At 41.9% G+C, this 26,731-nt stretch overlaps 1 protein-coding gene across 1 annotated transcript in view; it reads right to left on the reverse strand.

Annotated features, from left to right (window-relative positions):
• SH3PXD2B (SH3 and PX domains 2B) overlaps positions 1-26,731 on the reverse strand; it is a 153,683-nt gene that overhangs the window by 21,580 nt on the left and 105,372 nt on the right. The window contains exons 6-8 of the mRNA XM_089687384.1: positions 19,739-19,764; positions 2,699-2,833; positions 1,897-2,001 (exon numbers count right to left, since the gene is read on the reverse strand). Of these exons, the coding sequence (XP_089543510.1) occupies positions 1,897-2,001; positions 2,699-2,833; positions 19,739-19,764 (266 nt within the window). The remainder of the gene's footprint in view (positions 1-1,896; positions 2,002-2,698; positions 2,834-19,738; positions 19,765-26,731) is intronic.

A 26,731-nucleotide genomic window follows, 5' to 3' on the forward strand; every position in this document is an offset into this window, starting at 1 on the left:
ATATATATATATATATATATATATATATATATATACATATATACACACACACACACATACTATATCTTTACATGCAGTGATAAGTGGCATTATGCCCCTTGTTTATTGCAGCAGCATCGCTCACACCTGTATACTGACAGTCAAAGTGACAGTGAACCATTATGGAATATACAGTATATGGCCAAAAGATCATGGACACATGCCAAACACACCTTTATTAGCTTGTTGGACATCCCATTCTGAAACCCCTGGCAGTGCCACCCGCGCACCCTCCCCTCCCTTCCCAGTCTAACAATAAAAGCTTCTACTATATAGGGAATACTTTCCACAATATTTTAAAGTTAATTTGTGGTAATTTGTAACCATTTATCTGAAACAGAATTTGTGAGATCAGGCAGTGAAGTGGGTATGAGAAGACATGATTCATAATCAGTGCTCCCTTTTCTTCCCAATGATTTATAACAACAGATCACTTTTAGTCATATAGTATATTTATAGGTGTTAATATATCTAGATTTGAAGAACTTGTGTAATATATTCAATAATATGCTTCCTCACCAAAAAAGCACCACAAAATTACTGGCACGTAAATAAGGGCTGTGGCACTGGCATCTGGGGCTCTGTGATCACTTAGAAAAAGTTTTAGTCACAATGTGGTTACTACAACCTGTGCCTCTATGTACTTGTTAATACTATGTAGTCCTGTTAATTTCAACAAATGTAGTAGTATGTGGACTAGTCACAAGTCCCTGTTCTAAGAAGGCTTAAAGCGATTCTAAACGTTAATTTTTGTGGTATGTAAAATAACAAACATGTTATGCTTACCTACTGGGTGCAGTGGTTTTACACAGAGCAGCCTGGATCCTCCTCTTCTCGGGTCCCCCGCAGGCTCTCCTGGCTCCTGCTGTCTGTCGGATGCCCCCACAGCAAATAGCTTGCTTTGGGGACACCTGCTGCTCCGTGTGTCCATTCACACACGGAGCCGCAGTTTGACCCTGCCCCCTCTCTCTCCTCATTGGCTGACCAATGGCTCCTGCTTGCTGTCTTAGCCAATGAGGAGGCAGTGACCCAGGACAGCCAAGGCTGTCATTCACGTTGCTGGATTGCAATGAGGCTCAGGTAAGTATTGAGAGGGCTGGGAGCACTGCTACACACAGAAGGTTTTTTACCTTCATGCATTCTAAAAACCTTGAGCCTTTGCAACCACTTTAATGGTCATGTCATAGTCTTACAAACACACATACGAAGGCTATTTGGCTGGAAACTAATGAACTAAACTCCTCACAAACCTGGAGAACAGACAAAATCAAGCTTTCTATGCCTAGAAATGAACTGTAGGTTCTGGGAGATCACATGCATAGGACGTTGGCTCATATGTTTTAGATTTTATTTATATTGCAGTAAGTAGTAAGACCTGTAGAAAAATGTAGAAATCTCACTAAAGTTACAGTAGGAGGAAGCATTAACCCTACCACTTAAGGATTTGACTGTATACTTTCCCAGTGGGCAAAAAACAAAAAAACAAAAAAGAAAGACAGCCAGAAACTCACAATATACACTCTTCCAATGTTCCACATTCAAAACAGACCATCGTGGATGGAGATACATATAAAAACACACACTACAAAACCATATAGCACATACACACACAGTACATGAAGTAGTAAGACACTTAATGAAATGTATAACACAGAAATAGATATAAACATACAAAGCTGTGATGAAAAAGACAGTTTAGTATTTTAGTGACATTTACTGGTTTGTTCATTTGTGATAACAGCTAATTAGATACAAGATATTAGCATGGATTGGGCATGTTTCTGGCTCTCACATGCTCTATTTCTTATCCCTGTGGTATGTATTAGCTGGAATGGAACAATGAACAGGCAATCTTACCCTCTTCAGGCTGAATGTTGAAGTCATCTTGTCCCCCATCTTGAGCCTCTAGACAAGTTGCAGGTACCCAGCCCTGTTCATCTGCAGTGCTAACAAACCACCAACCTAAAACCAATACAATAGTAACATATACCAACATGTTTATGCTTTGCAACAGAAAAAGTTTAATTCAAGCAATTACTTGATTCAGATCCCCAAACCTAAGTTTTTTTGTTAACCAAAAAAGATAGCTTTCTGCTTTTCTTCCTTCTCCCCTTTCCTCTGCCCCTGTATTGAATTTTTTTTTTCAGGGAGCAGGTAACTAGTTTTGACAAGTACCCACTCCCATGTCACAGGTCCCAGAAGGCTGTAGGTCCATTGAGAAAGCACAGTGCTACTCACGCATGTGGGAAGCCAGCTGTGAAGCCAGAGGAACAGAGTAGCAGCAAAGAACCGGCCTGGGTGAAGACAGTGCTTGATCCCTGGACTGGAAAGTGCATATTTACTAATAGTTGGCAACTACAGTATTTGTAGCTGCTTTTATTTTTTCTAGAGTGAAGTTCCTGTTTAAGCATGGGATGATACTGCTCAAAGTCTCTATTTTATCCTGTTAAATTATCTTCTTATCACACTTGTTCAAAAAAAAAAGACAAAACAGAAAACATGAAAATTGCGGGCTCAACATAGTTTTTCTGTTATCTGTTCCGAATATGCATTCCCCCCAATAAAAAAAAAAAAAAAAAAAGATTCACTTTCCACCTAAAATATTTAAAGACAAGAAAAAGGTTTCTGCTGATGCAGGAAGTAGAAACTTGTGTTTTACCAGACTCATTTTTCTCAATGATATCCACCACTTGTCCAACTCGCAGGTTGATTTCAGAGCTCTCTTGTTTGTCATACGGTGCCACCACTACATACTGGTCAAGGACCAAAGGATCAGCTGATGCAGAGTCTGCACCTGCCCAACAGAACAAACAAATTCGTATTTAATATAACACCTTCAGTTAGTAGGTAAGATAACGTGAGAACAATATTACTCAATATCAAGATCAGGAGGATGTAAGGAAAAAAAGTAATAACATTATCTTCATGATGATATAAGACTATACTGTATACACAGTTGTGCTCAAAAGTTTGCATACCCTGGCAGAAATTGTGCAATTTTGGCATTGATAGTGAAAATATGACTGATCATGCCAAATAATGCTCTTTTATTGAAGGGTGATGATCATATGAAGCCATTTATTATCAAATAGTTGTTTGGCTCCTTTTTAAATCAGTGATAACAGAAATCACCCAAATGGCCATGCTCAAAAGTTTACATACCCTGGAATGTTTGGCCTTGGTACAGACACACAAGATGACACACACGGGTTAAAATGCCAATTGGAGGTTAATGTCCCACATGTGTGGTTTTAAATTGCAATTAGTGTCAGTGTATAAATAGTCAATGAGTTTGTTAGCTCTTACTTGGAAGCACCGACTAGGCTAGATACTGAGCCATGGGGATCAGAAAGAACTGTCAAAAGTCCTGCGTAACAAGGTAATGGAACTTTGAAAAATTAAATGAGCTGGGCAGAAAATTGTCAGCTGAACAGCACCTGCATCCAACCAGGGCTAAATACAACAGCTGCAGCGAGAGCTTCCATCCATCCACACTAGGTAGCAAGGATGGGAACATTTTAATGGATGTAATGTCAGGTCAGTTTAAATTGGAATTCAACCTAAAAAAAAAAAAAAGCAAAAAAAAAAAAAAAGCTGAAAGTTAGGGTTTAATGACAGAAGAGACCCTATTGGTAGGAAAACTGCTTCTCCCTGCATGCGCAGCTCAACATACATTTATGGCATCGCTCTGTGCCAAGGTCATGTGACTCTTGTGTGCACACATGAGTGGGAGTGGTGCAATTACAGCCCAGCCCATCAAGTGGTTAGAAGAAGATGGAAGCATCCGTGACAGCGCAGCACTGAAGGAAGTTGTTTGGCAGGCAAGTCTGTCATACTGTGCTACTATGCTGTACATTATGCCTAATAGCTCCTGGGGACCCACTTAAAAAACAAAAATTGCAGAGTTTAATGATGCTTAAAGGCCATGTAAAGAAGAAACAGATAAGTGCCAGTGTCAATGACTGTAGCGAAAAGGATTTCAGTGAACATTTTGTACACAGTTTCAAAAACACAATTATGGAATGAGGCCTTCATGAGTTTCAGTATGGTGGTGCAAAACCAATAACCTTGTATGTGTAACATCTGTAGCAAATATGAACAAGTATCATGTTTAATGCCTAAATATCAGGCAAACCTATTTTTACATTATGGACTAGGAAAATGTTATTTCTACTGAGTTTTTACTGCCATCTAAGTGGACCTTAAATATATTTTCTTAAATATTTAAAAAAAAATAAGACCATCATCAAACATGAAAACAGATACTATAAACATTATCCCAGCATTATACATATAATTGATCTCCTCTGGTGATTTTGTGCACAGTTTCAAATGCTAAATAATGCTATAAACCAGAAGAGAACATGAGAGGAAGCTAAATCCTGTGTGAATTTATCCCCAATCTGTTCTCACACTGAATTTTCTTGTATGTGCAGTTATGTTTAGACACGACTAGAGGGCACCAGAGAACAAGAAGTACTATGACCCAACTGCTTTGTATTTCCCTGAAGACTGCTGTACAGTAGTTTTAGTATTCACTTTGTCCCACAGATAACATCTGAACCACTGATGTAATGGTTAATGGAAACCCCAATTTTGGTAAAACCTGATGTCATAAATACAGTATATACCTTTCTATTGTAATCAGCAGAAAGCCTTGTTTATTTTTACATGAGAGCCCAAACATCCAGAACCTTGTTCAGGTTGCCCTCCTGTGTAACAAAGGGGTGTCATAATGCAAATGTATGAGTTGTTCACCAAGTACACACTATTAATCCCCGCTCAACCCCAGAAAGTGAATGGAGGTACAATATAAACTAAATGGCAAATAAAAAATGTTTCTTTAACGCCCAGGCACACTGGGTGTTTGCCCAGCTCTTCTAAACACCAGGAGAAAAGCAGCGTAAAAAATGCGATCAATTAATTGGCCAGAATATTAATGACATTTTTTTTCTGCCTCTAAACTCCTGTGAACTTTTCTGTACATGGACACATAGGCTAACATTGAAGGGAATTTAGAGGCAGAAGAAAAAAAAAAAAGCAAAGCAGCATTTAAGGTCCCATGCCCATGTGTTTGCTCAGCTCTTCTACACAGCAGGAGAATAGCAGGGTCTAAAACGCGCCTAAAAGCCATGTTTTTACAAATGCGTTTAGGAGCGTCAAGCACTTGGGTGTTCATTTAATTAGCTGGCCAGAAGATCATTTACTCTGCCCATAGAAAAAAATGAACACTCAAGCGTTTGACAAGCCTATCTCTTTAGTGCATTTAGACACAGTTACACATGTTTAGTCGCATAGGTCTTTTTTTTCCCTGACAAAACGCTGCTGCACCTGAAGGCACTGGAAGTTGGCTTTTTTCTGCCACTAAAGGCCCCTGCCTCTAAGCTCCTGTAAATGCCTAGGTGTGCATTGAGGGGTGTTTAGAGGCCAAAAAAAAAAAAAAACCACACACAAAATGCCTCAAAAAACAGGGTTAAAACATCCTGTGTGCTTGAGGCCTTACTGTTACATTGGAACCAATAATCTATTGGCGGGTTGATTTTCCACAATTTCTATTCCCATGAAAATCCAGAAGTTTACGTAACCATAGGCAGTTATATGAAATGTAGCATGGAGGCCCTTGCATGTCTTTCCACCTATTGCTCTTATAGTGGTTCTAAAGGCTCGTTTTTTTCTTTAACCACTTCCCGCCCGCCTGCCCGCAATGTACTGCAGACGGGCGGTAGCTGCAGGCAAAGTACGTCGCTTTGATCTTACCCCCAACTGTCATTCGTTGTATTATTATTATACAGGATTTATATAGCGCCAACAGTTTGCTCAGCGCTGTACATTATAATGGGAGACCGTACACAAGACAGCACAGTAACAATACAATACACGAGGGGCTCGAGGGCCCTGCTCCTTGGAGCTTACAATCTAGGAGGGAGGGGAGAGTGGTACAGGAGGAAATAGCTGTGGGGGATGGAGTGGTGGGAAGAGCGGAGGAGATGGGCAATTAGGTGAGGGCGGGGTAGGCTTCTCTGAAGAGATGGGTTTTCAGGGTGCACCTAAAGGTGAGGAGGGTAGGTGACAGTCTGATGGATTGGGGTAGTGAGTTCCAGAGGATGGGGGAAGCCCTGTAGAAGTCCTGGAGACGGGCATGGGAGGAGGAGACCAGGGAACTAGAGAGTAGGAGGTCTTGTGAGGGGCGGAGAGTGCGTTTTGGGTGGTAGATGGATATCAGGTCGGTGATGTAGTTTGGGGCAGTGTTATGAACATCTTTGTACGTCAATGTTAATTTGAATTTTATGCGTTGGGCAATTGGAAGCCAGTGGAGGGATTGGCAGAGGGGGTTGGCGGACATGGAGCGGCTAGTAAGGTGGATGAGTCTGGCCGCAGAATTCAGGATAGACTGAAGCGGGGATAGCCTGTGTTGAGGTAGGCCAGCGAGGAGGGACTTACAGTAGTCAAGTCGTGATATAATAAGGGAGTGAATGAGTTGCTTTGTAGTTTCTGGAGTTAGGAACGGTCGTATTTTGGAGATGCTGCCGAGGTGGAATCTGCTTGAATTTGTCAGCGATTGGACCTGGGGCTGGAAAGGCAGATTGGAGTCTAGAATGACACCTAGTACTCTGGCTTGCGGGGTGGGGCTGAAGGTGGCGTTGTTGGTCGTGATGGAGAGGTCGGGGGGGGGGGGGCTGGGGGGAAAACTAGGACCTCGGTTTTGGCAAGGTTTAATTTGAGGAAGTGGAGTGGCATCCAGTCCGAAATGTCGTTCAGGAGGCTAGTGATTCGGGTGGAGACTTAAGGGGTGAGGCGGGGGGGTAGAGAGATAGATTTGAGTGTCATCGGCATAGAGATGGTAGTTGAAGCCATGGGAGTGTATCAGTTGACCAAGGGAGGAGGTGTAGATGGAGAAGAGAAGGGGCCCGAGGACAGAACCCCAACAGAGAGGGGTAGTGAGGGGGAGGTGGCAGCGTTATAGGTAACACTGAAGGAGCATTGTGATAGATAGGAAGAGAGCCAGGAGAGAGCGGAGTCTCTGAGGCCAAAAGCGTATAGTTTTTTGAGGAGGAGGGGGTGGTCGACCGTGTCGAAAGCCGCAGAGAGGTCGAGGAGTAGTAGCACTGAGTAGTGGCCATTGGCTTTGGCGGTTAGCAGGTTGTTGGCGAGTTTGAGTAGGGCGGTTTCGGTGGAGTGTGGGGGACAGAAGCCAGATTGTAGGGGATCAAGGAGGTTGTTGTCGGTGAGGTTGGAGCTTAGGCGATTATAGGCTAAGCGCTCAAGGAGTTTGGATGTAAATGGCAGCAGGGAAATGGGTCTAAGGTTGTTTAGGTCGGAGGGATCCAGGAAGAGTTTTTTTTAAGTATGGGAGTGATGTGCGCGTGCTTCAGAGGGGAAGGGGAATGCGCCAGTAGAGAGGGAGAGATTAAAGATGTGGGTGAGGGAGCGTAGGATGGAGGAGGAGGGTGATCGTAGGAGTTTTGTGGGGACAGGGTCAAGGGGGCAGGTGGTAAGGCGAGCTTCAGAGAAGATCTTAGTGACCTCTTCAGAGATAGCAGGGTCGAAGGAGTGGAGTGTTAAGGGGGTTTTAGTGTGAGGAATGTTGGGCGGGGTGGCGGTCTGGACAGTGGCGAGGTCGAAGACGAGTTGCGTCGATCTTGCTTTGGAAGTTGTTAGCAATCTCGTGGGCAGTGAGTGAGGTACTGGGTGGAGGTGGGGGCGGAGAGAGCAGGGAGTTGAAAGTGGAGAAGAGCCGGCGAGGACTGGAGGAGAGGGTATTGATGAGGGTAAGTAGGCTTGCTTGGCAGTGTGGAGGGAGGAAGTGTAGGTGAGGAAGGCGGATTTATATCGGGTGAACGCTTTTTGGGATCTGGTTTTGCGCCATAGTCGCTCTAGCACACGACTGCATCGCTTGAGATTTTTGGTGTGGTCATTCTGCCAGGGTTGAAGCGGTCGGGGTCTAATGTTTCGTGTGGTTAGGGCTGCTAAGGAGTCAAGAGCAGCTGACAGCGAGTTGTTATAGTAGTGGCCAGGTCAGCGCAGGACAGGGGAAGGTTACTGTTGTAAAGTTGTTCAGCTGCAGAGTGGAAGGGGGCAGGGTTCATGTTGCGGAGGTTACGGCTGGTGATGGTTTGACGTTTGGAGGGGTAGGTGTAAGAGGACGAGGAGATGGAGAAGGTGATGAGGTTGTGGTCAGAGAGGGGAGAAGGGGTGTTTGTGAGGTTGTGGGGGGTGCAGAGATGAGAGAAAACAAGGTCCAGAGTGTTCCCATCGGAGTGGGTGGTGGACTGTATGCACTGTGCGAGTGTAAAAGAAAAGGTTAGGTGGAGGAGTTGGGATGAGGCCGGGTTGTAGGAGGTGTATGTGAGCAGGTCTCAGCCAGTGATTTTGGAGATGCGGAGCTGTCTGTATTTGTAAATACAGGCACAAGATCTAGCTGGTTCTTCTCTCCCTGGAACTATTTTGTTCCAGAGAGAGAAGAAACACATCACACAAAGCAGCACACTGCACCCACACGGTAGATAGAGACATTTTAACCCCTTGATTGCCACATTTAACCCTTTGATTGCCCCCTGCCAGTGCCATTAGTACAGTGTCAGTGTACTGTATTTTTCACTGATCACTGTATTAGTGCCACTAGCGACGTCAGATAGCATCAGGGTCAGTTAGCGTCCCTCCCAGCTAGGGTCAGCTAGAGTTAGATTGCCTGCACACTATCACACTCACGCTATAGGTTGCTGATCGCCATCATTAATAGTATAGTGTTTGTACGGATCAATATATTGCTCACAAACAAAACTATACCAGTGCCCCCTTAGTATTAATGTCCCCAAAAACACAGTGTTAGCAGGATCATCCCTATTCGCTGCCAGCACTAGCGTTTAGCCCCAACGCTCCCCCCCACCCCTAACATGAAGTGCAGTGTCAGTATAATTTCTGATCACTGTCACCTGTAATATATTGCACACAAAACCGCAGTGTTCACAGAATCAGGCCTGATCTCTGTTAGCATTTGCCGGTAGTTTTTTTTGTAGCGGTTCAAGCTGTCCCTGACAGCCAGGTGCTCTTTTTCCCGTGAGTCGCACTAGGTACCTGTAAATTTAGAGTCCAAAATGTCCAACAAAAGGTACACTAGTGAAGAGGCTTAAAGGATTCTGAGCATGTCAGGTGAGAGCAAAGGGGAAGACTCACTGACACAATCAGGGAGAAGAGGTCCCTGTTAAGATCAGGCATATCCGACCCCATGAAGCTGAAGAGCTAGGATCGCATAACTTGTCTCATATGCAGCAGAGTGCCAGTACTACCTTTTGGTGAACTGGCGAGCACCAGCAGCCTAGTACATCCTGGTCTTTCACATACCATCACTGCAGTATCACTTGGTGACGTGGCAAGTCCCATAAGTGCAGTACAAGTTGGTGCGGTGGCGAGCACAAGTAGTGTCATGCAGCCACCACGAATTCGCACACAGGCCCGCAGAGCCCCTAGTGTCCTTCTGGATGTGCTTGCAAATCCTGATTGGCAACCCACAGATTCTGCAGCACCCGTACTTCCCCTATTCACTGCCCAACCCGGAATTCAGGTGGAAACAGCAAATTTAACTCCCCTTGATTTTATGAAGCTGTTTTTCACAGAAGATTTGTACAACTTGATTGTGGGTCAAAGCAATTTATATGCTCAGCAATATATCACCACAAACCCAACTTCAAACCTTGCCAGACCATTCGCATGGAAACCCATTACGGTTTCCATATTTAAAACTTTTTTGGGCCTAACCCTCAACATGGGCATTACAAAAAAGAATGAGTTGCGGTCGTATTGGTCCACAGACTCGATTCATCATATGCCCGTGTTCTCTGCTGTCATGACCAGCAATAGATATGCGATGATAATGTGCTTCATGCACTTCAGTGACAACACTCTGTCATCCTCGGGGTTACCCTGAACATCAAGGCTCTACAAAATTCGACCCCTCATAAACCATCTCACTAAGAAATTTGCAGGTGTGTATACACCCCAGCAAAACATCTGCGTGGATGAGTCCCTGATTCACTTTACTGGCTGCCTTGCATTTAAACAGTACATCCCCAGCAAGCATGGCAGATATGTGGTCAAATTGTATAAGCTCTGTGAAAGGGCCACAGGCTATACATACAAATTTATGGTATATGAGAGAAGAGACAGCGAAGTAGAGCACCCTGCCTGCCCAGACTACATGGCGAGCGGTGGCAAGATAGTTTGGGACATGGTATCGTGTTTGTTCCATAAGGGGTACCACTTATACGTGGACAATTTGTATACAAGAATGCCACTATTTAGACATTTGTTCAATCTTGGAATTGGCTCATGTGGCACAGTGCGACCTAATCACCGGGGCTTCCCCCATCGGCTTGTAAATACCCTACTTAGAAAGGGGGAGAAAGCCTGCATGAGGAATGATGAATTGCTTGCAGTGAAGTGGATCGACAAATGAGATGTTTTCATCCTCTCTTCTATTCATGCAGACGCGACAGTCCAAATTAACAAGGTATCTGACGTTGTTGAGAAACCCCTCTGTGTCCACAACTATAACCTTAACATGGGAGGGGTAGACTTCAACAACCAAATGATGAATCCGTACCTAGTTTCCCGGAAAGCGCGACACTGGTACAAAAAGTGTCTATTTCAATTGGCTATATATAATGCTTTTGCAATTTACAAAGCAACTGGACGAAGTGGATCCTTCCTAAAATTCCAGGTTGAGATCATCAAAGCCTTTTTGTATCCAGAAGGTGCTGTGGCCCAATCCTCAAATCCACACACTTTTTCTGGCAGAAATTTCTTCTCTTTATTTTCATTCAGCCCACAGGTTGCATAACAAAAAAAAAAAAAAAGAAGAAGAACATAGCATATACACCCAACAAGGACCAGCAACGCACTGGTATATCACTGGACTTTGAGTGGTTATACCAGGATGATGCCTGCAGCTATCATCCTGATATCGTTTTTTTCAGCCGGTGGTCGGCTTTCATTTAAAGCAATCCTAGTGGCTAATTAGCTGCAGGATTGCTTTTACAAGCAGCAGGAAAAGATGCCCCCCCCCCCCGCTGTCTTCCACAGTCTTTCTGGGCAGTCCTGTGCCATCGGGGGAACCTGAGAATGCAGCCGGTGTTTCTGCCAGCTGACCATAGGGCTGATTGGAGACCGGAATGGTGCCAATCATCTCTACAGTCCAAGAAATTGGAAGCTACGAGCATTTCATCACTTCAGTTTCGCAGGATATAAACAGCGCCATTTGTAAATTAGGAAAGCATCTGATCACACCAATCTTGGTGAGATTAGATAATGTATGGGTAGAGGAAATATCTAGATTTCTCAAAAAAGAATATATGACAATGCCAATTGAAGTTATAGGGGATATTTGTATTCCCTGTGATAGCACTAAAAGTGATCAAAAATTTTTTTTAAAAAAATGAAAGGGACAGTGTAAAAATAATTTTAAAAAATCTAATTAAAAGTAAAAAAAAAAAAAAGAAGCACCCTGTGCCAGTATGTAGGCAGCGGTTGCACCATGCATGTGAGGTATCACCGCGAACGTCAGATCAAGGCAGTAATTCGAACAGTAGACCTCCTCTGTGAATCTAAAATGGTGTCTTGTAAAGGCTTTTAAAGCGTTGCCTATGGATATTAAAAATGTATGAAGCTTGTCGTCCTTGAACGGGGCATGCGCAGTTTTAAAGCATGTCATGTTTGGTATCTATTTACTCGGCATACCATCATCTTTTATATCTTACCAAATAATTGCCTAATATATTGTGTTTTTGTGCATTAAAAGTAAAAAAAATGTATTTTTTTTTAAAAAATCAGCGTTTGAAAAATCGCTGTGCGAGTATTATGTCACATAAAAAATTGCAGCACCCACCATTTTATTCACTAGGGTGTCTGCTTTAAAATATATATATATAATAATGGTTTGGGGGTTCAAAGTAATTTCCTAGCAAAAAATACAGATTTTTTTTCATGTGAACAAAAAGTGTCAGAAAAGGCTTGGTCTTCCGGTGATTAGAAGAGTGAGTGATGTGTGGCATAAACTTCTAATGCTGGCCATAAAATGCCCCCACCCCCCAAAATGACCTCTTTTTGGAAAGCAGACACCCCAAACTATTTGCTAAGAGGCATGTTGAGTCAATAGAAGAATTTATTTTTTTATTACAAGTTTTTGGAAAATGACAAAAAAAAAATTTTTTTTTTTTTTTACACAACATTCTCACTTAAATGATTTATTGCTCACACATGCCATGTGTATATGTGGAATTACTCTCCATTAAGTATGGGGATACCACATGTGAGAGACTTTTTGTCAGTCTAGCCAAGTACAGGACCCCAAAATCCAATAAGCACCTTCAGGCTTTTAAGGGGCTTTATTTCCTCATTACACTTCTATACTATCACAGTTTTGGATTCCCTGAAATGCCAGGATAGCACCAAACCCCCCATATGACCCCTTTTTGGAAAGCAGACACCCCAAGGAATTTGATAAGAAACATGGTGAGTATTTTGCAGATCTCGTTTGTTGCCACAAGTTTTTGGAAAATGAAGAAAGAAAACAAAAACATTTTTACTTTTCTTTTATTATTCAAAACCTTGTGAGAAAAAATGAGATCTGCAAAATATTCATCATGCCTCTTTTTAAATTCCTTGGGGTGTCTACTTTCCAAAAAGGGTCTTTTGGGGGGGGTTTGGTGCTATCCTGGCATTTCAGGGCCTCTGAAACTGTAATAGGTAGTGAGGAAGTGAAATGAGGAAGTTACGTACCTTCAGGCTTTCAAAGTGGTCATTGGATTTCAGGCTCCTGTATGTGGCTAGGCTCCCAAAAAGTCTCACACGTGTTATCCCCTATACTTGGAAGCAGAATGTATTTTGGGGTGTAATTCCACATATATCCATGGCTTGTGTGAACAATATATAATTTAAGTGACAACTTTGTGTTAAAAAAAAAAAAAAAAAGTTTTTGTCATTTTCCAAAGACTTGTGGGGAAAAAAAAAACAAATCTTCCATGGACTCAATATGCCTCTCAGCATATAGCGTAGGGTGTCTACTTTCTGAAAAGGGGTAATTCGGGGGTGTTTGCACTGTCCTGATATTTTATCACCTCAAGAAATATGATAGGCAGTCAGCAAGTAAAAACTGTGTAAATTCCATTATCTATACCGGTTTGTAGATGCTATAACTGTCACACAAAGCAATCAATATACACTTATTGGGATTTTTCTTTACCAAAAACATGTAGCAGAATACATTTTGGCCTAAATTTATGAAGAAATGTGAGTGTTTTTGGATATTTTTTATGACACAAATGAGAAAATATTTTTTTTCAAAATTTTTCAGTCTTTTTTTGTTTATGGCGCGAAAAATAAAAAGCGCACAGGTGATCAAATACCACCAAAAGAAAGCTCTATTTGTGTGAAAAAAAGAACTAATTTCATTTATGTACAGTATTGCATGACCGTGCAACTGTGAGTTAAACTAGTGCAGCGCTGTATAGCAAAAAATAGCGTATCTATACCAGAGTTTGTAGACACTATAATTTTCACACAAAGCAATCAATATACACTTATTGGGATTTTTTTTTTTACCAAAGACATGTAGCAGAATACATTTTGGCCTAAATTTATGAGCGTGAAAAATAAAAAGTGCACAGGTGATCAAATACCACCGAAAGAAAGCTCTATTTGTGTGAAAATAAGGACATACATTTTTTTGGGTACAGCATTGCATAACCGCACAATTACCAGTTGAAATAGTGCACCGTTGTATGGTGGTCCCTCCATCTTGCCGGGTGGCCCCCAGAGCAAGCTGCTTGCTTTGGGGGCACTTGCGAGCTCCTAAGCAGCCTCTATGTCTCCATTGGACAGACAGAGCATGACTCAATCCCGCCCCCCCACTCCTTCCTCACTGGCTCTGACTGAAAGCCGCGGGGGGTCAATGGCTCAGCCAGTGTCTCAGCCAATGAGGAGAGAGACCTGGGAGAGCCGCTGCTCTCGTGCACATCGCTAGATCAGGATAAGGCTCAGGTAAGTATGAGGGTGGCTGCAGGAGGAACTGCACAATGAAGGTTTTTTTTTTACCTTTATGCACAGAATGCATGAAGGTAAAAAGTCTTCAGCCTTTAGAACCACTTTAACTCAAAAAAATTCTGTTCAAACTAAGTAAAGCTAAATAAAGAGTTATATCTTAATCTTTGCATCAGTGTCAGAGGAACTTGTCTTAGAGATAGAAAATTTTTTACAAGAGTGTCCCCCCCCCCCCCCCCCCAGTTGAGATGGATGGCAGTTGCAAGTCCATTTATACAGCTCTTTTCACATTTCTCCTTTGCAAATACACGGTAAACCGCATATGCTATTTTGCCATGTTTCCGATTCGGTTTCTGGCTGCCTGACATCAGCTGACATCTGGATGCCTGACATCTGTGAAAAAAGGATGTGCGATTAATAAAAAGCAACCGTGTATGCGTTTTCCCTTTCATTTCAATGGGGAGGTGTGTTTTTAGTGCCCCAAACATGCAGGGACTTTTAAAACTGCAACTGACTGGTAAGAAGCGTTCCATAGGATTTAAAGGTTATTGGGTTTTTTTTCTGCTTTTTGTGAGGCAAAAACAGAAGAAAAACTAATCAGTGTAAAAGGGCCCTAAAGCAGGGCTAATCAATGACAGTTCAATTTTACCTTTTTGGTCTACAGTAAGCCAAATGAAATGGAGGTGAATGTTCTGACATTTTTAACTGATGTGATTAAGTTATAATGAGCACAGTGAAACAAAGCTAGGTTTTTGTTCACATTATGATAACAATTTTTTCTACAATCTGGGTAATAAAGCAAACTTTAAAGCAGATCTTCACCCTGAAGCAAAAATTCCCCTCCGCTACACACAAATAGGGCACTTTTTTATTAATTTCTTTTTTTTTTTTCAACTAAAAGATTTCTGGTCCTCTGCCCCATGCATGTCACTTGTCCAGGCCAATGACATGCACTATACCTAATGTGCCTCCTGGGCCATGCACGTCACATAACCCAGGAGGCATAGTCCTTCACTGACAAAGGAGGGGGGGGGGGTGACATAATGCCTCTTCACAGCCTGCCAAATACCCTATGAAGAGCAGTCTACTGCACATTGGTCTACAGAGGGCTAATGCAAACAAGCTCTACGTTTATATACAGTATTAAAAAGGAAAAAAAAAAAGAATGAAGGGGAAAAAGGAGTTAGAAGTCAATTGGGGTTAATCAAGGATGTAATGAGCAGTGTTCTACTGCTACTTTGATGCCCAGTCTACTGCATTCTGTGTGTCATTTACTGACACAGAATAAGGATGGTGGTCATACTAGCAGCTATGCTGATTGCACTGAGAGATCTGCTAAGTAAATTCTGCAGGGTTTGGCTGACATTTTGACAGCCTGGTCCTGCAAAGAGCAGGAGATGGCCAGGTCAGGGGAGGGGCAGAGGCAATAGAGACTAAGGCACCAGCCTTACCCCCACCACTGCAACACCCAAGGTGAAGACCTCCAGCTCCTGTCTGGTCTAAAAACTGCACATAATAAATTAAGATTGATCAGGGTTTCTCAACCAGGGTTCTATGGAACCTTAGGGCTCCTTGAGCAATTTCTGCCTCTCAGATAAGTTCCCACTGACACCATTTATATCTTTATAGCCATCGGTAAGGGGGTTATTATTCCTAATTAAAACTAAAAATTCTTCCTGCGCCTAGTGAAACACTCTACTACAGGTTCTATCCTGCTGCTGTGCACTGTGATCAACACAAATAATGAAAAAATAGAGAAAAACAGTGCAAACATAGACCTCTAAATAAAATCAATATACAAAGTGCAAACATAAATGAAAAATTGATCAATAGTGAAGTCCATCAAGATAAACCAAAGTTCAAAAAATATCAAAAAATATTTGTGCAAAAAGAAATATTTTTCAAATTCTTCTTCTATTATAAAGGAACTTCCACCTTCCACCCGTGAAAACCAATATCAAATGCACTCACCAGATATAGGTGAATAAAACGCCTCTTAGGAATTTATGGGATCCTAAACCCTCTTTCGTATCCACTCTATAGGAATCCTCCTCTCCAGCATAGGCTCCACCATCCGACCAGGGAGAAAAAAATCTCAGATAGTGTAATATTGTAAGACACCATTCATAAGTGAAATCAAGGATTAAGGCCACTCACATTAAATTCACTTTAAAAAGGCATATTTATTAGGACCAGCTTCTTTCAGATGAACAGTAGATGCAAGGCAACCTCCCACGGAATCTCACATCACAGCTCCAGGTTACAGCAGAAGCTCTACAGAGACACCGCATATACAGATCCCAAAAGATGGCCGCTGGAACGCACCGCTCAGCGTGCGCTCCACTCACCGGAAGTGACGTCAGACGTACGGAATAGAAACCGGAAATGCGTCAACGCGTTTCGCCCCTCCCATCGGGCATTCTCAAGACCTTGTCTTGAGAACGCTCGATGGGAGGGGCGAAACGCGCTGACGCATTTCCGGTTTCTATTCCGTACGTCTGACGTCACTTCCGGTGAGTGGAGCGCACGCTGAGCGGTGCGTTCCAGCGGCCATCTTTTGGGATCTGTATATGCGGTGTCTCTGTAGAGCTTCTGCTGTAACCTGGAGCTGTGATGTGAGATTCCGTGGGAGGTTGCCTTGCATCTACTGTTCATCTGAAAGAAGCTGGTCCTAATAAATATGCCTTTTTAAAGTGAATTTAATGTGAGTGGCCTTAATCCTTGATTTCACTTATGAATGGTGTCTTACAATATTACACTATCTGAGATTTTTTTCTCCCTGGTCGGATGGTGGAGCCTATGCTGGAGAGGAGGATTCCTATAGAGTGGATACGAAAGAGGGTTTAGGATCCCATAAATTCCTAAGAGGCGTTTTATTCACCTATATCTGGTGAGTGCATTTGATATTGGTTTTCACGAATGGAAGGTGGAAGTTCCTTTATAATAGAAGAAGAATTTGAAAAATATTTCTTTTTGCACAAATATTTTTTGATATTTTTTGAACTTTGGTTTATCTTGATGGACTTCACTATTGATCAATTTTTCATTTATGTTTGCACTTTGTATATTGATTTTATTTAGAGGTCTATTATTCCTAATGTCCACAGTTGTAAGAAGCATTCGTGCCACTGACCATCACCCTAAGGCATCATGAGTTGCAAGTACTTTTTAGCAGGATGTCCGTGAGACCAAAAAGCTATTTCAAGTGTGCATCTCTGTCGAAAAGGTTGAAAAAATATTTGTAACTCTATTCAGCCACTCTTAGCATCTAGACACCCTAAGCCAGACTGCTTGACAACACTGGTGACCTTGCTTTTTTCCTCTGCATTTGAAGAACACAGCACAGTCAGCCATAGGGATGAGCTTCAGGTGTGGGTTGAACAAAACTTCGATCCAAACCCTGCCTGTCCACAGTTTGGCAACAAATTAGCTATATTTGCCCAGTTATTTTTCTAATAAACTCGTTCATTGATGCGGCTGTTATTATTTGCTTTTTACCTTTTGATGATGGAATTGACTTATCTGAACCTGGAAGCCCCCAGATATATACCCCCCCCCCCCACAATGTGAATGAGTACAGGGTATATAGTATTCCTTTCTACTCATTCACCAAAAAAAAAAAAAAAAAAAAAATATATCTTTCAGCGTAACCCATCAGCAGGCATTGCTCATCTTGATTTACATCCATATTAGTGCATGACATTTATGTGGAGATGTTATCTCACCACCACAATGATGCTGTCCAGCCACTATTATGCCTGTCACTGCTGAAGCAAACACACAGCTGGGAATTCTGGGTGATGTCATTTATCATGGCTATATCTGGTCAATGTCTTCACCCAGGATACCCAGACCATTTCCAAACAAGCCGGTGGAGATCTGTCATTTGACCAGGGTAGTGCTACCAGATCCCCTGGTTTGTTGATAAATAGAAGACAGAGGGGATCTGTCATTTACCAGCAATACATCACTTTTAAAAGGGGTACAGCCTATTGCTCGGCAACTTTAGATGCACATTTAAAGTAGGGAAAAATTACAAAGTAAACACACCTTACAGCCTCATCCCCTACCCTCCTCCCCATCACCGCCCGAACCCACTGCAGTAAAATCATTGGGTATACAGTTTATGTAGCCTGGTGCAGTGGTCCTGGGGTTTGACAACTGCAAATGTACCCGTGGGCAGTGCCTAGCTAACCATGCCTTTTTTTTTTAATCAACAGCTTGCAAATCAACTCTGGAAAAAAAAAAGGCTAGAAAAAAATGGCTCCCATAGACCTTTACGGCGTTCTTATTATGTTCTGGTTTAGCAGAAGAGAAGAGTGAGTGTGCTTAGGTAGACTACATATGATGCAGAGTTCCCATGACTGAAAGAACTAAACTCCAGTGTATGAAAGGGGCAGTGTAGGGACTGTAAGGCTGTGGAAAAAATGCTAGATGATGCAGGACGCGTTCCTGACTGCCAGGAAATGCGGCGCACACTGTCTGACTTGCTGCAACCTCTGCAGAAAATGCATAGTGTGCAGTGAAAACAAAGAAAGCAATTTTAGTACAGGAGAGGAACTTCAAGACTTGGGATAAGGCTGAAATTCAGCTTTTAACTATGGACTATGCCCCAAACTGAAAGTTGTGGAACTGCTTACTCCCTCTAATCTTTAAAGTTTTTTTAAAATGGACCCTGATTCAAAATAAAACAGGAATGCAAGACACTTACTTACAGCTGCAACATATACGAATCACATACACAACATAACAAGTATACAAGAGTCTAAAAATACTAAAACACACAATAATGATGAAGTAGAACAAAAATGATATACTGCCCCCCCCACGCATGAGTCTGCATGTTCTCCCTGTGTTTGTATGGGTTTCCTCGAAGTACTTCGGTTTTTTCCCCACACAAGACACTCTGGTACATTAACTGGTTCCTTGTCCAAAATGACTCTAATGCAAAATTGGCTTTCCTATGTGTTATTACATGCCAGTTCCAAGCTGAGAAAATGGGGAGGGTTGAGAAAATGGGGAGGGTTGAAAAAAGAAAAAACAATTTGCAAAGAAAATTCTATGAAAAAAGGATTTCAAGCATCTCAGACATAGTGCCCAGAGAGCTAGCCCACATAATCACTGACAATTTGCGATAGAGGATTTATACATTTACAGTACAATTACATATAGATAAATACCAAAAGAGGGTCAGAGAGGTAGAAGTATTACCAGGGATTGCATCCAGTAATATGCCCCAACAGGCATATTTTGATATGACCCTAGGCCTAAAGTCATGTGGCCACATACTATAAAATATTATCTAGATCAGGAGTTCAATATACACTTTTCAATATGGGACCTCACAATGAAAATAGGGCTCCAAATGCACATGTACATGAGTTTTTTGTAGCATTTTAAGCTACTTTTCCTACTCGTAAAGCACAAGTGGTTGCAATAGCATCTTAAAGAAACTCAACGCAAATCCATGAGCAACTCAAAGACAAATAAAACAACTCAACAGCAAATGACATCAAACTGCATTTGACTCACTTCAAAATCTGATACCTGAGCCCAAAATCAAATGGCTCTCAGATATGAAAATAAGACATAACCTTCCTTCTGAGGTTAAGATTATTACAAAGTGTGCCGCACAAGGCTTAGCAAACCCAAGCAATGTTCTTACCGAGTTTCCTTCTTCCAATGGGCTCTCTGAAAAAGAAATGAAAATCTGTTATTAGCAATGGATAGAGATATCGCCATTTAAACCTTATTTTTTGCCCAGACACAATGATTTAACTGCAATTAATTACAAACTAATCAGAGAAGGACTGTTTTAAAGCATCAAAAAAGAATACAGTGGATCTAGTGCAATAGTTGAAAACCATCCCCGATTTCTAGGAACAGTCCCAACCTTTGAAATATGGCTCTCAGTAGTGATCTACTGTCATAAAATCCATAATTTTCTGTATGCTGCACATGATTACCTGTAATCTGTTTTAATGTACACACAAGCATCTTTTAAAATGCTGCACAACTATATTTCTGGATAAACAAGTGGTAACATGCATTTTGGGCTTGCCCCTAGAGCAAACAATTATGAGCAGCTGTGGTGTGTAACAGCGACCCACACCTAGTTAACTACTTAACCGTAAACACCTGAATGGGTATTCTTTGGCAAAATGGACTTTGCTGGTTATAAAAGCTTTACACAACTCCTCAATATCTTTTTTGTGACTAAAAAGACCACGGGCTCAATTGACTAAAATTATATCGTATACACTATTTGGGTCAGTTATCCAAATATCACATTCAATAATGAAAATGTCAATTCATGGCAGGTTTACGAAGTATTTACCGAGGGAGGAGGGTGGGCTGGGGGGCAGGAGCTGGCAAAGCACTTTGTCCCTGTGTTGATGAGAGCAAGGGCCTCTTCCCCACAACCCTGTCCTAGTGTCTGTGGGGGTGTGGGGGATAATTTTTCAGAATCTGGAAGCCACCTTAAACAAGGGGGCCCGCAGATCCCAGTCCACCTGATATAAATGGGTATGGGGTACATAATACCGCTACTCATTCACCCCCTAAAAAATATGACAAGTGTAAATAAAAACAGGGGCCCTTTGCTAAGTTCCCCCCTAACCCCCCCCCCCCCCCCCCCTCAATCATTAGGCTAGGGTCATGAGGAAGAGGCTCTTGGAGGACAAGGTGTTTTGTCAGGGTGGACCAACTCCCCCATGTTGAGGCTTGGTACGGTTTCGGGGTTGGCCACATGCTCATCCCCCCACATCCTGGCCTGCCAAGCTGCGTGCTCTGATAAGGGTCCAGTATGGATTTTGGGGGGACCAGATTTTTTTTCTTTTGGCGTGAGGTTCCCAAAGGGCCTGATATGGATTGGCAGGTGGAAGCCACATGCAATTTTTTTTTTTACTGTCAGCTCTTTTGTTTACATTCTACTGTTATCAGGGAATCCTCACAAACAGCAGAAATGAATCATGGTTGGTAGGAAGCTGGTGGGTTCCCTGACCTGAACGGTTACATTTAGCATTGGTAGCAATACCACTGCTAAATGTTTCAGTATCCACTGCAGCCTGTCTGTGGTAAAATAAAATGCATAAATGTACATTAAATATGACAAAATAAAAGAACTCATGCTGTAGTTAACAAGCTTTTTTGTGAATTGCATGTTCCTGAGTGATATGCCGCATGAGTTATTTCAGCGCAAATAATCATGCAGTATTTAATTCTTAGTGAATTGAGCCCTATTTTACATAAGTGGATTTATCCTGATTTTCACTCTGTTTTGTAATTTCTTTTGGCAAAATGTAAATGAGATAAATGCATTCTTACTAAAAAAAACTCTAAATACTGTATTTCTTCTGAAATTGCTGCGGGGTAAGTTTAGTTAAGGCAGCTCTGCAGCAAAGTACAACAGTTCCTACAGACAAAGCTGAATGTTTTAGCCAAAGAAAAGCATCCCACCCACCCCCCACAAAAACAAAACAAAAAACAGTGGTTTCCCCTGATTTGCAGCTGTGTCACTGGAGACAGCTGAATATTTTCCTAGTAGTGTAGATCATGAAGTAGGAATCCTGAATAGCAGCCAAATGCCTTGTATTTAATATACTTCACAAATGTCTATCCATTTCTATGCATTTTCTTGGCTATATAAAATGTGTGAAAGTGCTTGGACAGAAAGCACAAATACACTGAATGATGACAGATACAGTGCTGGAGTGCACATTCTTAACCACTCTAACTGGAACAAAATGGTGTTTGATTGATGCAGCTGGTCTTTCCAGTGTACAAGAGTTTACCATAGAACTCTGCCCATCTGAATTCATCCATAAACTTGGGGTACTACCAATATAAGTAAATGGACTACAGAGTGTTGAATAAAATGGACAACATGTCAATGGAGAATATCCTGCGTATACCTTTACAATTCCTATGAGTTCAATCACATATTTTGCTATACTGATGCAGAGAAACTTTTAGATCCATTCACCAACATCACACATCATGCACTAACCATTCTCTGGCAGTACTTCCATTTTTAACCACCATTTTTATTAACTATCCAGTGAACAGGCTACCGGTGTTGACTTGACACACTGAACCTAGTTTGCAAAGTACATGTCAAGTTCTACTATGGCCAACAACTACTGAAGCCTGTGTCTGTAAAATGGTTTTATCTGCCACAAGATATGCAATTTTGTTCAGTCTATATGATAATACACATAATTTTGCCACACTGCATAGTCAGGTGGGAGACTTCAATTTTACTATTCTCAGATATCTAAAGCAGCTTGGTCACCCCACTATCACCTTCTGAATGGACAGAGAGTGCATCAGCACCCTTAAGTTAACATTTTATGAGAGAATTTAAGTGGTTGTAAAGGGTCAAGGTTTTTTACATTCATGCATGCCCCCAGCACCCTCAATACTTACCTGAGCCCCATCACGATCCAGTGATGTGCACGACACCCTTGGCTGTGCCGGGTCTGTGGCTCCTCATTGGCTGAGCCAATGGCTCCTGCTGCTGTCAATCACAGCCAGTCAGACAATGAGGAGAGAGAGGGGGTGGGGCCAAGCCGCTGCTCCATGTGTGAATGGCACACGGAGCCTCTGATGATGTGCAGGAGCACGAAAGGCCTTAGGAGGAGCCAGCAGAGCGTGACATTCAGCCGCCTGGAGCCACGAGGAGGCCCGGCGGCCATCTTACTTTTGGGTCAGTTACACTCCCATTCATTGTTCACTGTCACAGTGTTTCTGCCCTGTTTTTTAAGTTCAAAAAATTTTTTGGAATAAACGTTTTTGCTTTTTACATACTACACTATGAGGTGTTTTTTGGCTCCTATCTGGAGCTAACATATTTCAGGTAATTCCATTTCTCATCTTCACCACCGGAGGGAGTCCCTTACTTATCATTCACCCAGTCTTAAGGGGATTTCTGGATCTGGAAGTTGTCCATTACACTGAGATCATCTGTTCCTGGATGGCTATCTATTGTCCCCGTATGATGGATTTCCAGTGGTCATACTACACATGCGCTTTTATATAGCGCGTCCGGTGAGTGCGCAATTTTACTGTTGGATCCTGGTTCTTTTCACTTCATGCAAGATCCTGCGTTTTATTTGGACATTATTATTTATTTGATATATTCATCTGATATATTTATTTTTGCTTATTATATTTGTGTTTTAGTTCATTTGAGACACATATTTATTAGCGCCGCACTTCTTATATTCTTGTGTATTTTGAGGGTTTTGCTGTGATTACCTTGAGTGCATTGGCTGCTGTTGAGAGAGCGCTCACTTTTTTATTTTTTCTTCACCAATGCAAGCTGATTGCTCTGGAAGCACCTGATAGGAGGGCGGGCAAAGACAGCCTGCGGGGGACCCAAGAAGAGGAGGATCCTAGTCTGCTCTGTGCAAAACCACTGTACACAGTAGGCAAGTACAGACATGTTTGTTATTTTCCAAAAATAAAAAAATAACCTTTAGAATTGCTTTAAGGGCTGCAATCACCCAGAATCATGCAGTTCAGGAAAAAGTGAAAATCACAAGCTTTTATCTGCATACCAACAGCCAGACAAAGGGAATGGGCAGAGGTAAGCAATGGCAATTCCCACGCTTCTTTCCTCAACAAAACACAAGACAATATAGACTGACTCTTCTGTCTCTTCATGTAATCTCAGACAGACACGATGACAGACATGATATCGAGATCAGAGCTCTGTGGGGGCAAAACCATAACTTCTAAGACTCCTTGTTCTTCTTTATGTTGATGATAGTTCTTGTTGTCCTGCTGCAGAAAAACTGTGGGGCCAATCATGCCTCCTTCATGGTATGGCATGATGGATAAGTATCTGCTTGTATTTCTCAGCATTGAGAACACCATTGATCCTGACCAAATCTCCAACTCCATTTGCAGAAATGCAGCCCCAAACTTGCAAAGATCCTCCACCGTGCTTCACTGTTGCCTGCAGACACTCATTAGTGTACCAATCACCAGCCCTTCGGCAACAAACTGCCTTCTGCTACAGCCAAATTTTTCAAATTTAGACTCAGTCCAGGAATACCTGCTGCTAATTGTCTGCACCCCAGTTCTTATTTTTTGTGCATAGTTAAGTCCCTTAGCCTTGTTTTCATGTGGCAGGTATAGCCTTTTGGCTGCAATTCTTCCACGAAGACCATTTCTGGCCAGACTTCTTCGGCCAGTAGATGGGAGTACCTGGGTCCTACTGGTTTCTGCCAGTTCTGTGCTGATAGCACTGCTGAAAGGGAAGTAAGTATGTCTTCATCTGCTTGTTTCCTTGGCCATGCACTGCATGTACGGTCCTCAATGTTGCCCATTTTTCTGAGCTTCTGCAAAAGAGCTTGAACAGCATCATTTTGAAACCCCAGTTTGCTTTGAAATCTTTGCCTGGCAGAGACCTTGCAGAAGCAGTATAACTGCCTTGTGTCTTGTTGCTGTGCACAGTCTTGAATTGTGCTCAGTGAATGAATTGAGACATGAAACGGTCTTCCACAACCTCACCTTAGTAGCAGAATTTGCTTGTTCTTCACCCAGTTTTAAACCTCCTACATAGATGTTTCAGTTAACGACTGGTTCAACCTACATATGAAATTGATGATCATTAGCACCTGCTTGGTATAATTGATTAATCATACACCTGACTCTAATGCACAAAGTGTGCAAGTGTAAGAAATGATGCAAAATGGAAGCTAAAGGGTAGGCCAGGGAAGCCTGGTGAGGAATGTAGGTCATTCTTCCTTTAAGAAGTTGATCTGGTCGTAAGATTCCTCTGCATTTATACTTGAAACATAGTGAACTGGAGCGATTTTCACGCGTTTTCATACAACGATTTTAAGCTTTGGCGTTTTTTTATTAGCCAATAGAGAAAAAAATAATCTGTTGCATCATGTAGGTTTTTCAGATTTTCCATCAGCTTTTATTTCTTTTTTTATTATTCACTTTTTTTTGTTGTTAGGGCAGGGGGCTAGAATGAAGGTTAGGTTAGGGTTAGAATTAGGGGTTTGGCTTAAGATTACGGTTAGGAATAGGGGGTTAATATTTTATTTATTGTCTTATTATTTATGTTTTTTTGTTAAGGCTTTAATAATAATAATAATTATAAATGAACAAGTAAATTCTAAATAAATACACAAATATAAAATAAATAAATGCAATAAATTAATACTATGTAATAATAATTAACCCCTAACCTTAACCCCCTAACTCTTAAAAATAATATTATTATTATTAATAATAATAATAATAATAAAACACCTTAGCTCAGTGGATTGCGTTAAAAAAGGCCTGGATTCTTTCCTCGATACACAGAATATTACTGGATACTAACATTTATAGGTACAGATGATCCAGAGAATATCAGATTTCCTCTCAAGGGATCAGGAAGGAATTTTTTTCCCTGCAGGAGCAAATTGGATCATGCTTTCCTGGGTTTTTTTACCTTCCTCTGGATCAACTGTGGGTATAGGATTTTTTTTTTTTTAATGGTTGAACTGGATGGACTTTTGTCTTTTTTTCAGCCAGACAAACTATGTAACGCTAACACTTTCTGAAATATACCCCCCACCTTTAATGGAATAAGGTTGTATCTGGAACTGTTAACAGTGGTGTTGCACTTCAATTTCAACTCTTCCAACCAAGGGAGAGACCCCAGTAATCAACCTGGTGCTTTAGAACAGGACAAAGAAGCCACCAAAGGGGAAGATGCTACCAAGGAACATTGGGCCTAAGTTTGAGGGTGTGGGAATTCAATACCAGTCCAGCAAAGCAAGTGGCACAACTAGTGACCTACAAAATTGGTATCTAGACCAAATAACCAGGTGTGGTAAAGAGAAAAACCAGTGGGACACATACAAACAGGTCCAACAGGAAAGACCAGTTGTCTACATGGGCCTCATAAGCCTCATTCCTTACTCTTAGGAATTAGATGCATATGAGAGCCCTCACAGCACGAAACCTATCAGCCAAATAGCTCGGGAGGCTGGTTAAAAAAAAAAAAAAGAAAAAAAAAAAAAAAAAAAAAAAAGAAGAGGCAACTCCCCTTGAAGTAAGACTAACACGGGCAGACAAAGATGAAAACATACTGCAACCCAGACTGGTGCAAAAGACAGATGAGACAAAGATGAGTGGGGGACTCATCCGTTTAAACACCAATATCTCTGGGTTTGGCAGGGAACACTGCAACCCTGCTTAACCTTGATTCAGAGAAAACATGGTTCCAAGAAGCATTGGACCCACCCTGATCCAGCAAAACTTCCTCAGCCAAGGAACGAAGGGCAGAGATCTTAGCCCAACTGGTAAACACATTATTCTGATTAGGGACAGAAACAAAGTCCTATCTCTCAGTGATCAGGTCCAATGAAGGCCTCAGATGTACTCTATATCGCCCCTTTTCTGTGTAGAGACTGTAAGTAAAGTGGTGCCAGATGGTGATGCTTAGTCTCTAAGGATACAGTGTGATCAAGCCTAGCACACACTGCACCATCCAGCACAAGAGCCCGGCCACTCGAAAGGGAAAGCTCGCAGAGCTTTTCGAGATGGTAGCCCAGGAATACATGAGCATTGTCCAAAAGGAGACCAAGTCAGAATACTGTGTCACAGAAAGATTCTCCAGCAAAGTAGGAACAGTCTGCTCTGGGGAATT

This window comes from Staurois parvus, unplaced genomic scaffold (assembly GCF_062004578.1).
Source record: "Staurois parvus isolate SC_StPar_1 unplaced genomic scaffold, SC_StPar_1.0 ptg000424l, whole genome shotgun sequence".
Classification (NCBI taxonomy): Eukaryota; Metazoa; Chordata; class Amphibia; order Anura; family Ranidae; genus Staurois; species Staurois parvus.